The sequence below is a fragment of the Columba livia genome, chromosome 16 (assembly GCF_036013475.1).
Source record: "Columba livia isolate bColLiv1 breed racing homer chromosome 16, bColLiv1.pat.W.v2, whole genome shotgun sequence".
Classification (NCBI taxonomy): domain Eukaryota; kingdom Metazoa; phylum Chordata; class Aves; order Columbiformes; family Columbidae; genus Columba; species Columba livia.
This window is the reverse complement of record NC_088617.1, coordinates 7,142,001-7,155,088: the sequence shown is the minus strand read 5'-3', so window position 1 is coordinate 7,155,088 and position 13,088 is coordinate 7,142,001. Positions and strand designations below refer to the sequence as shown.

Genomic DNA, 13,088 nt, shown 5'->3' with positions numbered 1-13,088 from the left:
TCCCTCTCAGCTCCCTTTCCTCCCTTTTTTGTTCCCAAAAGATCACAAGGATCCTGAAAAAAATTTGAAAAAAAGTGAAAAAAAATGTGGAAAATGTGTAGAAGATATTCAAAATACTTAGCTGCTTGGTTTGCTTGGCGGTGGAAGACTTAAAGCAGCCTGTGTGTGGCATGAACACCAGTGCCTCAGTGCTGCCAATATTGAAGCTCTGGCTGCAGGAATCAGTTTATTCCCTGAAAGCATCAGATTTCAACTTTCTGAAGGGATTTTTTATTTTAGCCCTTATAGCTGCAAAAATAGCTTGATAACACTGCCTGCCCAAAGCCAGGGGTATGTGGGAGAGCAGGGATGTCCTGGGACACTGCAGGCTGTCCTGGGACATTTCAGCCCAGTGTCCCCAAATGAGGGGGCAGGAGATCAGGCAGTCTCCATCACTGTGCCAGGAACATCATTGCAGTAAAATACCAGGGAGAACAGGCTCTATGAGGAAGTTTCCACATCTATGAGGAAGTTTCCACATCCACATCCAGCACCAAGCTCCTCAGAAAGATCCCTTATCACTGCAGATTTTCATGGCCACGTGGGAATGTACTTTGCCTCAATGATCTGCAATTGTGTGAAAAGAGAGTTTCTCTCTGAGCTTTCATTTGAACTGCCTAGATAAGACAAATCACAATAAAAAAGAGAACTACACTTCTAATTTTTAAAATGTATTTGCTAACAACTTTTGTCTCCTGCCAGCCTGCCTGTGCTGGGTACATGTTTTATACATTTTGAAGGAAAAGCCAAGAAGGCAGGACTTACGTGAGCAGCTCTTTCTTGATGTCCTTGGAGAGGAATTTAAGCTTGAAGTTGCTTAAAGTAACTTCCCCGGGGTATTTTCGTTCTTCAAAGTTTTCCTCTGACGCTTCTTGCTCATCAGCTTCCGAGGAGGCAAAAGAGTGGGCGGCAGGCTCTGACTGCAAGAAAACAGCCAGAAAAAGTGGTTGTAGTGGTGGTCATTGCTGCTGAGCCACCGTGGGAAAGGAACCCGGGCTCATCCCTGTTAGTGCAGCATTGCTGACACCCCTGAGACCTTTGCAAGCACCTTGAAGTGTCCAAAACCAGAGAGTAAATAGGGGAACGTCACCAGGAGCAGTGCTGGTGCAATGGGTTGAAAGGATTTACAATGAAGAAAACACTGCAGAGCCAGGAGAAGGCAAGTGGTGGGATCTTCCTTGGCAAGAGCATCTGCCTCCTTCCTGGTTGTCCACAGATGATGTCTGATAGCACCGATGAAGCTAATAATACTTCTCTCCTATGCTCAAATGACAAACTAGAGGTTCTGGGGACAAACAGGACAACTGTGCAAGCACACATGGCATTTAGTCCCCCATGAGATGTTATTTTAGCATCAAGAGTCACTGCTCACCTCTTCAGGCTCCTCTTCCCGCTGCCGGTTTGGTTTTGTGTAATCGATGGGCCCATCCCACTCATCCTGGCGGGAGGTCTGGCTGGACTGGGGGGAGGTCATGGTGCTGCTTGTGGCACTGGTGCTGTTTTGGCGCTGGGACACGTCTGGGGACTTGACGCTGGGACTGCTGCTGCAGCTGCTGCTGCTGGGAAAGGTGCTCTCCCGCTTGCGGTGCTTGTTCATACTCAAGTCCAGGGTCCCGTTTTCATCCACCTCAATGTCCATGGACTGGAAGGTTGGAAACATGCCCAACATTAGCAGCTGCCAGCAATTCCCTACAGGGATCTTGTCCCCATTTGGCTTTTGCCATGTGCGGGGCAGGTTATTCATGTCCCATCCTCTCCACAGTCAGTTAAATGGAACAGAATGGAAGGGATGCTCTTTCATAAATATTTCAGAAACATGCCATGCAAATGCACTCCTCTACTACCAGCAATCTGGCATTTTGACTCAGTTGCTTGAACACAGGCATTTAGTGCCATTTAAGATGCCCTACAACATCCAAGACATCTGCTCAAGGCTGGGGGTGCAGTGTGGGACTTCTAGAAAACCCATGTTCCTCTGAAAAACAGCTGGAGGTCAGCCGGGGTGCAACTGGAGAATCTCAAATGCCATCAGATACAAACCAGCGAGCAACTAAAACCAGCCCTGAGACTCTGCTTGGGAGCAACGCTTGTCTCAGATGGGTAATTTGAACCATGATGCATCTCCATAACACAATAAGAGCCAAGATTACCTCCTCCAAAGCACATCACCCAATACAGGGAGTGAAAGGGTGATACGAGTCTCTGGATTTTCTCAGTATTTAAAGATTAAAATGAAAAGAAATGTAAAAAAAGGGGTATTTCTCCCATCCCAAACTTCATTTTAATCCCTCTGCTGCATGGTGGTGGGGTGGTCCCCACGCTCACCTTGCCGGGGGCTTCTTGTTGCTTGGTGCTGAGATTCTCTGGCATTTCCCAGCAGCGGGTGGAGAGGTTGAGGATGGCGGTGGCCGCCATGTGCGCGGCCTCGGCATCGTGGGAGTAGTCGAAGGCTGTGGAGGAAGATGAAGTGCTCTTCACGTAACTGCCGGAGGGGCTGTGGCTGGGGGAAGAGGCCTTTGGAAAAGGTTTGGCTGGAAGAAAAAGAGGAGGAACAACACAAGGTTCACGTATCACGGCACAGGCAGTATTGAAAGGTTAAGTCAGTCCAATACAGATAATATATAGGCAGTTTCAGTGGTTATTGGCCATTCATGGGCTATTTTGTTGCCCGGGATGTGCAATAGGAATGGTCCTGGCTGTGGCTCGTGCAAAGCGTCTCTCAGTGTGAAAGCTTAATTCATTAACTGACTCTGCCATCAAGTCCCCAAAACATGCGTGGTTTTCCACACTCCTCAGTGGAAGCAGTTAAAGGAGAAAGCTTAGAGAATCTTCCTGGCTCTTTTTTTTAACTGTTCATAACCTATCTGCAGAGCTGAATTACAGGGAGATTTCTTGTGGCACGTTTGAAAACTTACAATATAAAAAATTACATTAATAGCAAAACCGTGGCCATGAAATACGAGCTTCCAGTGAAGACACCAGTGAAATATGGATTTTCTGGCAGCTGACATATCATTTAAATATGCCTGAATAACAGGATTTATTACACAGCCGTTCACGGCCGCAGCACCGCGCGGTTACTGTGTGTCACACCATGCAGCAGCGCAATCCTGGAGAGACAATTTCTCTTTACACCCTATGAGTGTAAACAGCGAGTACTGCCCAGGGTTAACCCACAATAAAACTTGCCCTAGTCTTGAACCTGGACCCATTCAGGAGGGTCCTGACCCACACAGAGTCCATCTGGATCAGTAATTTCAGTGGGTGCAAACCGGGGATCATCTGATTTTGAACAACCACAAGATTGTATTCTGAATCAATTAGCAAAATCTTCAAATTCCTAATTCATTTCACTCTTCCCTTTTTGATGGAAAAAAAAATCCACCCCTTCAATAAGAGTTTCACCAGGGAAGACTCACAAGCTTTGGCCTGACAATGGCAAAGCAGCGAGACAATCCTGGCTGATGTGGCTACAGAGCAAAGCGATTTCATTATTCCCATTACAAACTCATAATATAAGACACTATAAAATGCTAATCTTCCTGAGGACTGCTTTCTTCCTCATTGTGTGCGTATATAATGCATATTGACATTAATGGGAGTTATGCACACACATGCAGGGGAATATAAATCCCTCTGGATGAAGATCTCTTTAAAATAAGTTATGAGTGAAAGGAACAGATTTCCCCACTATGATTGGCAATCATATTCATGTTGTCGCTTTGATTAACTCATTGGAGGTATGCCCAAATGGTTATTCTTGTGTATGGCTACTTGTTTTTGAGTCCAGTTTAATCCATGTCTTTGCGGCAGGGTGCGGGTATTCACCAGCCCAACCTGACAATATCCAGGATTGTGAGATGCCAATTGCAATTTCACACCATAGACTCAGCGATGCTTTTCCATTTCATAAGTATTTCTACCACTTATAGACTCACAATCAGCAAATTAGTAAAATAAGTGATGAGAAAAAATAGAAAGGATTATCCTAGTGGGTCTGCTGGAATTATTTTTGTCAGTACAATTACCCTGAAAATTCTTCGCTAATATTGCAAATAACACAATCTATTCAGCAAGAGAATCACTTGTGCTGGGAAACAAATTACTTTTCCATCAGCCCTAACCCAGGATGACAGTGGCAGTTGTGCTCTCTGGCCTCCATCCAATTTCATTGTCTGATCCTTTACAGATTTAGTACTGTAATAAAGGGCACTTGCATTGTAGTGCAACAACCAGGATGCTTTCAAGTACGAGCACTTCTCAGAGAGCAGCTGCATCAGGATTAAACAGGATTGTGGAAGTGGGATTAGCTAGACAGAAAGCCCTCTTGAGGCTGCTGACTTCTGCAAACTGGGCTCCTAAAAATCTATGTTTTTTTCCTCAAAAAATGTCTTCAGGTGCACATTTGGTGTCCAAGGGAAGAAGAAGGTTGAGCATCAGCCTGTGCAGCCTGGCTCCCCGTGCAGATTCCCTCTTGTCCCCAACAGTCCCTGAGGGTTTATTTAACCATTCCATTTTCCCCCACGCTTTCATCGCATGGTGTTTTAACCAGCACCTGGTGTTGTAACCAGGTCCTCAGTGCAGAGCAGAGGTGGGTGGCTACGCTAGGAAAGAGCTGGGAGACAGGAAGTAGGTGATCGATAGGTAGCAGAGCTGCAGAGCAGGGCAGAGAAGACAAATGGGCAGAATGGGTCATATAGAAGATGGAAGAGAAGAAAACTGTACTCCATTTAGCCAGATGAGGCAAGACAGATCAATAGATATGAACTGCAAAGCAACGGGATCGACTGAGGACAACTGTGTAACTTATCCCACCTAAAGACGTTGCTCAGATTAATGTTTCCAGCACTCGATGCAATTCTTCCCAAAGCCAAAGCCACTCTCCCCAAGCAAAGCTTTTCCAGCAGCCACAGGCTCCTCTCTCCACCGAAGGTGCACAACTTGGGACCTCAGCCTCCCCAGCCTCGTTTCTCACCCCTGGATCCACAGCAGCACAATGGATCCAGCAGCTCAGCCCCAGGACTCCCCCATCACCCCAAAGACATGCAAAACCCATCCCAACCCTGCTCCCAACTTACATTTAAAGGCTTTAGGTGAGGTTTCGCTAGTCTGAATCTTTGGGGCAAGCATGCGTTTGCCAAAAACCTGAGCATCAAAACTTGCATAATCGAAGGTGACCTTGGAGTATTTCTCCAGCTCCTTGGCCAGGTTGGCCCGGGGGGTTGCTGGGACCATGTTGGGCCGGTAGCTTCCGTACTGAGGGATCTCCAGTTGCTTCACAAAGCACATAGGCCTGAGGATGAAACAATGAACAACGGTGATTTCTCTTTCCCTCAACAAGATGGCTGTTGGGAGGGGACAAGATGTGATGGGGACACATGGCTGCATCTTGTCCCTGAGGTGTTACTGGGGAAGAGGGGCAGTGACAGCCCTTTTGATCTCCCTCAGCAAGTCTGCATCTGGTTTGGACCTTTTAGATTCCTTTTTTTTTTTTTTTCCCTTTTTTTCATTTCTTTTTCCTTCTCTTTTTAAGCAAAATACCAAGGTGTCAATCCCATTCAAAACAATATCCTTGCAGCATTTTCCAACAGCAATAGAAACTTGGGCATCCCTCACCAATGGAACCCATGCCACAGGATAGCACATCAAGGTGTGAGGACCCCAGTTTAGCTCCGCTCCCTGCTGCACGTTCACTGCAAAGGCATCAGGGCCTCCCCCCTGCCTGCAGAGTCCCTCTTAAAGCCCCGCTTATGCTGGGCTGCCTATCATGAATCAATTTGTCTTGCATATAAATTGTATATAAATGGCTTATTGTTATTCTCCTTCCCTTGACCTCTTTGCACCAGTGAATCCTCGGAGCGGGAGCTCCTTGGAGCATGGACCGTCCTCGTGATGCGCCCAGAACACTCAGCACCCAGCGTGGGCTCCGCTGCAAATAAATAAGTAATCACCCTAAATGGCCTTTCCAAAGCACTGGGGTGCTCAGGAGCCCTGGGGAGCAAAGAAATAAATTAATCAGACCTGGATGCCTTTGTGGAATCGCTGCTCAGGGCTCGTGCTGTGGTTTTTGTCCTGCTCTCGTTGCAAAATAACTAACCATATTACAATCCATCTGTAGCCTCATGAATCACATCAGCTACGGAAGCCAGAATCTATCAGGGACATCCTTAATGTGCGACAGCCCTTTCTTCCGGGAAGATAGAGATGGGTGAAATAACAAAATAAATGCGACTGGTTTGGAAACGAGTGGCAGGTTTCTCTCCTCTGAAACGTGCGGGCTAAGGAAGAATAGCGGGCAGACTTATGCGAAACTGCCATGGAGTGATTTATATGTAGCCTAAATCTCCTCTTCCCCCTCCCTGAGCCCACCCTACTTATAATGCTAATATAATAGCCGTCATTCTCTGGCAGTTTGCGTTGCAGAGCGATCGGCACAAACGCCTTCTGCTTCACCAGTAAAACCCTTTGGCCTGTAGCCTCAGCGTTAATTGATGCTACAGAAGCAATTCATTGTCCTCAATGCCCTCCCTGGGATCATCAATTAAATATCTCCCCACCTTGGCGAGACCTATGATGATAATAACAGGGCTCAGCAGTATCAAGATGCAGCTGAGGGAGCTGTGACAGCTGCCGGTGCCAGTGTGGCCCCGCCGGGGGAGCTGGGGCAGCACGGTCCCGTTTACCTGAGGATCCGGTCGGAATTAGAGCTGGTCTTCGTGGGATCACCAGACTGGGTTTGTTGCTTTTCATGTGATTTGGCTAATTTTTCAGCAGCAGCAATGGGGCACCCAGATAAACTGTGGAGATATATATATATATGTATTTTTTATTTTTTTTTAAAGGAAGGAAAAAGAGAAGGAAATGAAACATGAGGGTTGAGCATGAACATCTTCACTCATTTCAGCAACACAGAACTGCACTGAGCCCATGAGAATAGTGTTTCCATTTAAGGGTTTTTTTAATTATCATTATCCTAGTTTACTTTTAGTCTTGTCAAGCAGCAAAGCAGCCAAACATCAAGCGTCAAATCTCCCCACGATGAGCCCTGGAGCATCCCCAGGGCCTGAGGGGGCCATGGAGGCAGGTCCCGGGGCTGAGCACAGTAGGGGCAGAAAGGGACAGGTTGGTTTCTTGGAGTGGTTTTAGAAGTTAAATGGCATTTTTGATTTGCATTTATTTGGATCTTTTGCAGAGGCTGTTTTAAGGGAGCCTTCTGAGGGGCACTTGTAGGGAAACATTTGCACTTCTGATGTGCACGGCTGCCAGCGTGCCGGTGCCTGGGGACGACAGGGGCTGTAATGGCTTTTGCTGGCACGCACCCTGGGCACAAGCCTGGCTCTGCCTCTTCAGGACAGCTTGGATCCTACGGTGATTGCTCAGGGAAGGTAAAAACCCCTCACAAGCAGAGCTCACATCCTGCCAGCCAACCCCAAATCATCACAGGCATCACTGGAGCAGCCAGCACAGAGAGATCCCCATCTCCATCTCCAGGTTCCAAACCCACTGGGTCTCAACCCAAAGTGTTGTGCCCAAAGCTCACTCCATAACCCACCAACATCAATGGATCAACCTCATCCTCACCGCAATCACTTGCTGCCTGCATCAAAATGAGCTTCTCCGTTAATCAAGCAGATTTCCCCAATTTTCCTCTAGCAGCTATGGCCGTGACGAAGCATCCAGCAGCTTCCTGCATGGCTGAGCAAGGGACACCACAAACTCACCTCATGCCTGTGAACACGCTGGAACTTGCAGAGTCATCACACTCTGCCAATTAAGCTCAAGTGCAACGAATGGTAAACCATAAACTCATGAGTGCATCCCTGCAGTACAAGCTAGTCTGGCTTTTTGGAAGGTTTTTAGCTTTTAAGTGCACAATCCTCTCCATTTTCAGCCTTCTCATTTGTGAAAGTGCTCAAGTTTAACCAAAGTCAGAGCACGGGGTATAATTACAGGTCCCAACACACAACTCTGTCTCCTCCTGACCACATCTAGGCTGAGGTCCTACAGCAAGAGGACCTAAATCTCCAGCTCATCAATAATTTCAGCCCCAATACTGTGGAAATTCCTAGAAATTGTGCCAAGTGCCACACCAACATCACCCTCACCAAACACCCTCTGCTTCCCTAATGCCAAATACCTCTTCCCTGAACCTCCACCTGCATCTAGCGCTCCATAGTTCCACCTGGAAGCATTGTTCTGCTCTATTATTCAGCCAGAAATTGCTACCCTGTCTTGCTTTCACCATATTATTCTTTGTCTTAGGCTCATCCCTACTTCACCCATCTTAGTTCCACCATCTCCCAGTGCGAGAGCAAAGCCAAGGCTTTTCGGGCTGGTTGCCCTCCTGCCATCCTTGCCCTGACCATGAGGGAGAAGAAGATGAAGCCAGTACCTCCTGTGCGTGTTGCGGTTGCTGTTGACGTGACCCTGTCCTGTGCAGCCTGGCGTGGGGCATTTCAACACGTTCTCGTGCATCGCCAAGACTTTGGAGCAAGAAGGGGAAGGGGAGAAGGGAAGGGAAGCAAAAACAACTTGATAAAAAATCAGAGGAAAAGAAGAAGAAAAAAAAAAAAAAAGACAAAATCATCAAGTCTTGTACGTTGGTTTCCTAGAAATCAGGGAACGTGAAATGCTGTAATTAGAATGCGTCTGCATAGAGAAAAGAAAGATTTACAAGGCAGCAGTGCTCAGGTCAGCACTAGATTAGCATCTCTGCACACAGCTTGGGCTTTCTCCTCGTTTGCTGATTGCAATCCGCTTTCCCCCCCCACCCAGCCCCTCCTGCCCACCACTGGTTTGGAACCAGGTCTCCTAATTTCAGGTAGTTTTAAGTGATTGAAGTTGTATCTCTGCTTTTATCCTTAGGACTAGTCTTTGTTTGATTTTTTTTTCTAATTTTAATCTTCAGGATTATTGCTTCCTGCAGTGCTGACCTTAAAAGTAAAGAAAATCATTTGATTTGGAAGCCTTTCTAAAGCACACAGCTTGTGTTAGTTATTTATTAATTTTTTTCTTGCATTCGAGCTTGTATGAAGATAGCTGTACTTTCTCCCTGTTTCCTGCAGTTCTGTGTTTATGCCAGGCCTGCAACCTTTGAAATTTCTGATAAGGAAGGGGTCTTTTTTTTTTTTGGTCTATTATGCCATTATCATAAACATACAACATTGATTTTTATGTATATGTACAGGGAAAGCTATTGAGGATGGTGGTAGAGAGGTAAAATAGAATCTCTCTCTATGCATATAAATATATATATAAATCATTACAATGACAATAAATATTTTCTGTGGAATAGATGAATCTCAGTATAGCACCTTGTGAATTTTACAGTGATGTGAATGTAGCAGGAGACTCAGCAATCCTGCGCATCCTGAACAACTTCAGCACATTTGGACAGCAAGAAAGAAGAGTGTCCCTTTCTCCCCAATGCAATATCCCAAATAGGGAAAAATGTGTGACATTCAGTGCAAGATGGGAACTCCTTAACACACCTCTGGAGATGGGGGCATAATTTTTAAAGCATCTCTTTGATTTTCAGAGAAGGGACCTCATTCTCCACAGGATGGTGCTAAAAATCTTTAAGAACGGTAGAAACTTCTTAGTAATCTGCATAGTGTTTCCTATGAAGAGTGATAACGCTTTGGCAGATAGAAGCATCCTGGAACAATTTGGAAAAGCACTGTCCCATGCCAGATACTCTGTTATACCCCAAGGATTAACATCAGGCTTGTGCTAGGGACTCAGTCACAAAATTCACACGTTCAGGACTGTTTGGAGTTCTCGTTGGCCTTGAGACAGCTCTACCCATCAGGTGTGAATTTCCCCTAAGGAAACAAGGATTCTGAGTAATTTCAGCCACCCTTGTTATCCCACCGTGTACTCACTCTCGGGAGGGATCCTGTCTTTGTGCGGACACCCAGAGAGGCTGCGGTGGTGAGGGTAGAGACCCGTGACGTGGCCGGTCCCATCGCAGCCAGGAGTCGGACATTTGATTTCTCGCTTCTCAGGTCTTGAGGGATCTAGAGATTGTGGGGAAAGGATAGTGGGAAGCAGGTCAGTGATTTGGAAGGGAAAAGGGAGAAAAGTTGCTGAGGATGCTTCCTACCGCTTTTCCAGTCAAACACAGAAACCTTTGGGTTTGGAGGTTTTTTTTACTGAAGGTGGAATCATAACACTAGAAATTTCAAAAATTAAAATTGGTGAATTTTAGCATCTAACTGGGCTGGGAGCATGGAGCTGCTCACAGTGACCGAGCAGGCAACCTGGCCAGGGGACTCCGCGGCCCCTGCCACATCCCTCGTGTTGCTGTGGCCAGAATCCTACCACCACTTTAAAACTCACTTGGATTTTAAAACCAGCCCCACTGACCAAGCTGAGACTTTCAAAACCAACAAAAAAATTAGCCAGGCAATTCCCCTGCCGAGATGTAGAGGACACTGTTACTTTGCGCATTCACTATTGACCTCTAGGATGATGATCTCCAGAGGTCCCTTCCAACCCCAACCACTCTGTGATTCTGTCCCCATCCCTCTGGGCACTGTGGATTTGTGGCCAAATGACCCTTTGGGCTGTGAATCCCCCCAGCAGCCAAGTTTTGATGAGGTACTGAGCAGAAAAATTCAGCTTTTTCACTAGGGATGGGAAGGAAGGAGACACATGAAGGTTCATCCAAGTACCTTTGCCGTAGTAGTTCTTTCGGATGCTGTCCAGTGGTTTGCTCGGTTTCTCATCCACCTGGAAGTGCTTGACATGCTCTCCTGGCAGCCGGCTGGGCTCCCGCACGATTTTGACCTGCTCAGCTTTCAGGGCGATGGCTTGTTCCAGCAGCCCCAGGTTCCCCCTCGTCATCATGTCGTACATCTCTGACTCGTCAGTCACTGCTGATTTCTGGGAGCGGGCATCGTCATCTTTGTCATCATCCGACCGGACCTCCACAATGACGGAGTACTCGGGCTTCGGGCTGAACTGCCCTTCACAGTGACTTTTCTGGGTGTCCTGAGAAGTGTGAGGAGCTTCTTCACAGATCACTTCTGGAGCCATCTCCTCATCCTCTTCATCCTCCTCTTCTTCTTCCTCTTCCTCCTCTTCTTCCTCCTCCTCCTCCTCATCATCATCTTCATCCTCCTCCTCGTTCTCCTCATCTTCTTCTTCTACTTCAGCCTTTTGCAGTTTGCAGGACTCCTCGCAGTTTGCATCGTCCCGGTGCTCCGGACACAACTCACTGCTGCGTTCGCTGGTAACCTCGATGACCTCCTCTGCGTCCTCTGTCTGGATGATGATCTCCTTGTCACACTCCTCCTCCACCAGCTCCTCTCCAGCATCCTCATGGACCAGGTGCACAACGTTGGATGGTGGCTTGGAGACCTGCAGCTCAGCTTCAGGCAGCTGCCCTTCGATGGCGAGGGTTTCCTCCGCTATCTGGCCAAGGTTGAGGAGGGAGTTGGCAATTATTTCTTGATAGCTGCTGTAGTTGGCCTTGCTGGGCCCAGATGTACTTGTTGCCGTGTTTTGTCCGTAATGGGTTGATTTTGCTGGGCTTCGCTCTGAGGGGAGGAAAAGAAAAAAGAAAAAGGGAAATGGGAAAGAAAAGGAGAAACAGGCGAGAAAAAGAAGAAAAGAAGAAGAAAGAAAATAGAAAAAAAAAAAAGCAAATATAAAAAGGGAAAAGAAAAACAAAAAAAAGGAGGAAAATTTTTAAAAGGGAGGAAAATAAAGTAATTATAGAAGCTCATAAACATCTCTTTGTCTTACTTAAGCCTAATTGAAACCAGAGCCTGGCTCTTATACCCCTGGAGCAGCCTAATTTATTGCACTTGGAAACAGCAGGTAGGAAGAGGATTTCCATGTGGAAGCTTTCACGAGGCTCAGATGCTCATGGCTTCCCAACCACCAACAGCCACCTGCCCCCCTTGTTCCCAGTGCTCCCCAGGCCAGGGGCTCCAAACTAGGGTCTGACACAGCAGCTGGACCCCAGTTCCTCTTCCTGTCACTCCTGCACTGGGAGAGGTGACCAAGATCCTCAAGGCACCATTGGTAGGACCCCAGCCGCTGTCCGCACTGCCATCTGAGCCACACTGCCACCTCCTCTTGTGCTTTCCATGGGTCTTTCCCCAGGGAGCATCCTCAATGGAAAAACTCTCATTTTTAGGACACCGGAGACAATCTGTGCATGTCCCCTCTCAGCTTAACCAGAGCTTTGCTGTTGTGCTTCCACCAAACGTAATAATGGAAGGACCCATCCTATATATAACTCAGAGGAGCTGTAACTCCTGGTTATTAACACTCCCTGCCCTTTACTCATCTGCAATCAATAACGATAAAGTACCTTCTGCCGTTTCAGGGCTGTGGGTCTCCTCCTGCTCCACCACCTCTGACTCATCCTCCTCCAGCGTCCCCTCTGACTCTTCAGAGCCGGACTCCTCCTTCGCCTCGGCCTCCTCGCTGCCATCACTGTCGACATTGTAGCCTTCATCCAAGGCCAGCTTGAGTGGATGGGATTTTCTCTTTGACACCAGATGCTCGGTTTCCACATCCTGAAGTTTCCTCTTCTTTGCGAGAGGGCAGCTTTGTAAACTGCAGATGGGATTAAGGGGCAGAGAGGAGGCATTGCCGAGTGAGAAAGGCACGGCTATGGCATCTGAACCCGTTAGGCAAAAGCAAGGGGGACAAATAGACAAATACTAAAAAAATAATTATCCAACAACCCTGATTTTTATCTGTTTGAACCATTCATGGCCAGAAGATGTGCTCTCAGACCTTGACTTTGTGCAACTTCGTCAGCTTTGCTCAGAAGTCAGCGCAAGGATGATGTTGAGCTCACTCCAACCACGGGCAGTGGTTGTCCAGGGAGTAGCAGGACCAACAGCTCCCAGCATCACTGTTGGTGATGGCCACCAGCGCCGTCATGAAACCAGGTAGGGGTGCAGAGCAAGCCCCTGGGACATGTCTACCAACTGCTCTGATTCCATCATTACAGGGTGATGAAATCCATCAGTTAAGGCTGGCGCAGCCTCCAAGGCAACCAGCAGGCTCTCATTTCCCCTCCCCGT

General features: G+C 47.3%; 1 protein-coding gene across 12 annotated transcripts in view; it reads right to left on the bottom strand.

The window, feature by feature from the left end:
• The window catches only part of MYT1 (myelin transcription factor 1), a 63,370-nt gene that overhangs the window by 15,030 nt on the left and 35,252 nt on the right, over positions 1–13,088 (bottom strand). For 6 of the 12 annotated variants that reach the window (XM_021282672.2, XM_021282682.2, XM_021282676.2 and 3 more), the window contains exons 6-14: positions 12,365–12,612; positions 10,716–11,582; positions 9,924–10,058; positions 8,432–8,570; positions 6,723–6,836; positions 5,118–5,332; positions 2,365–2,570; positions 1,412–1,681; positions 805–959 (exon numbers count right to left, since the gene is read on the bottom strand). In XM_021282672.2, coding sequence (XP_021138347.1) covers positions 805–959; positions 1,412–1,681; positions 2,365–2,570; positions 5,118–5,332; positions 6,723–6,836; positions 8,432–8,570; positions 9,924–10,058; positions 10,716–11,582; positions 12,365–12,612 — 2,349 coding nt within the window. The remainder of the gene's footprint in view (positions 1–804; positions 960–1,411; positions 1,682–2,364; positions 2,571–5,117; positions 5,333–6,722; positions 6,837–8,431; positions 8,571–9,923; positions 10,059–10,715; positions 11,583–12,364; positions 12,613–13,088) is intronic. The other 6 variants (XM_065032303.1, XM_065032301.1, XM_065032306.1 and 3 more) reach the window with 1 other exon arrangement.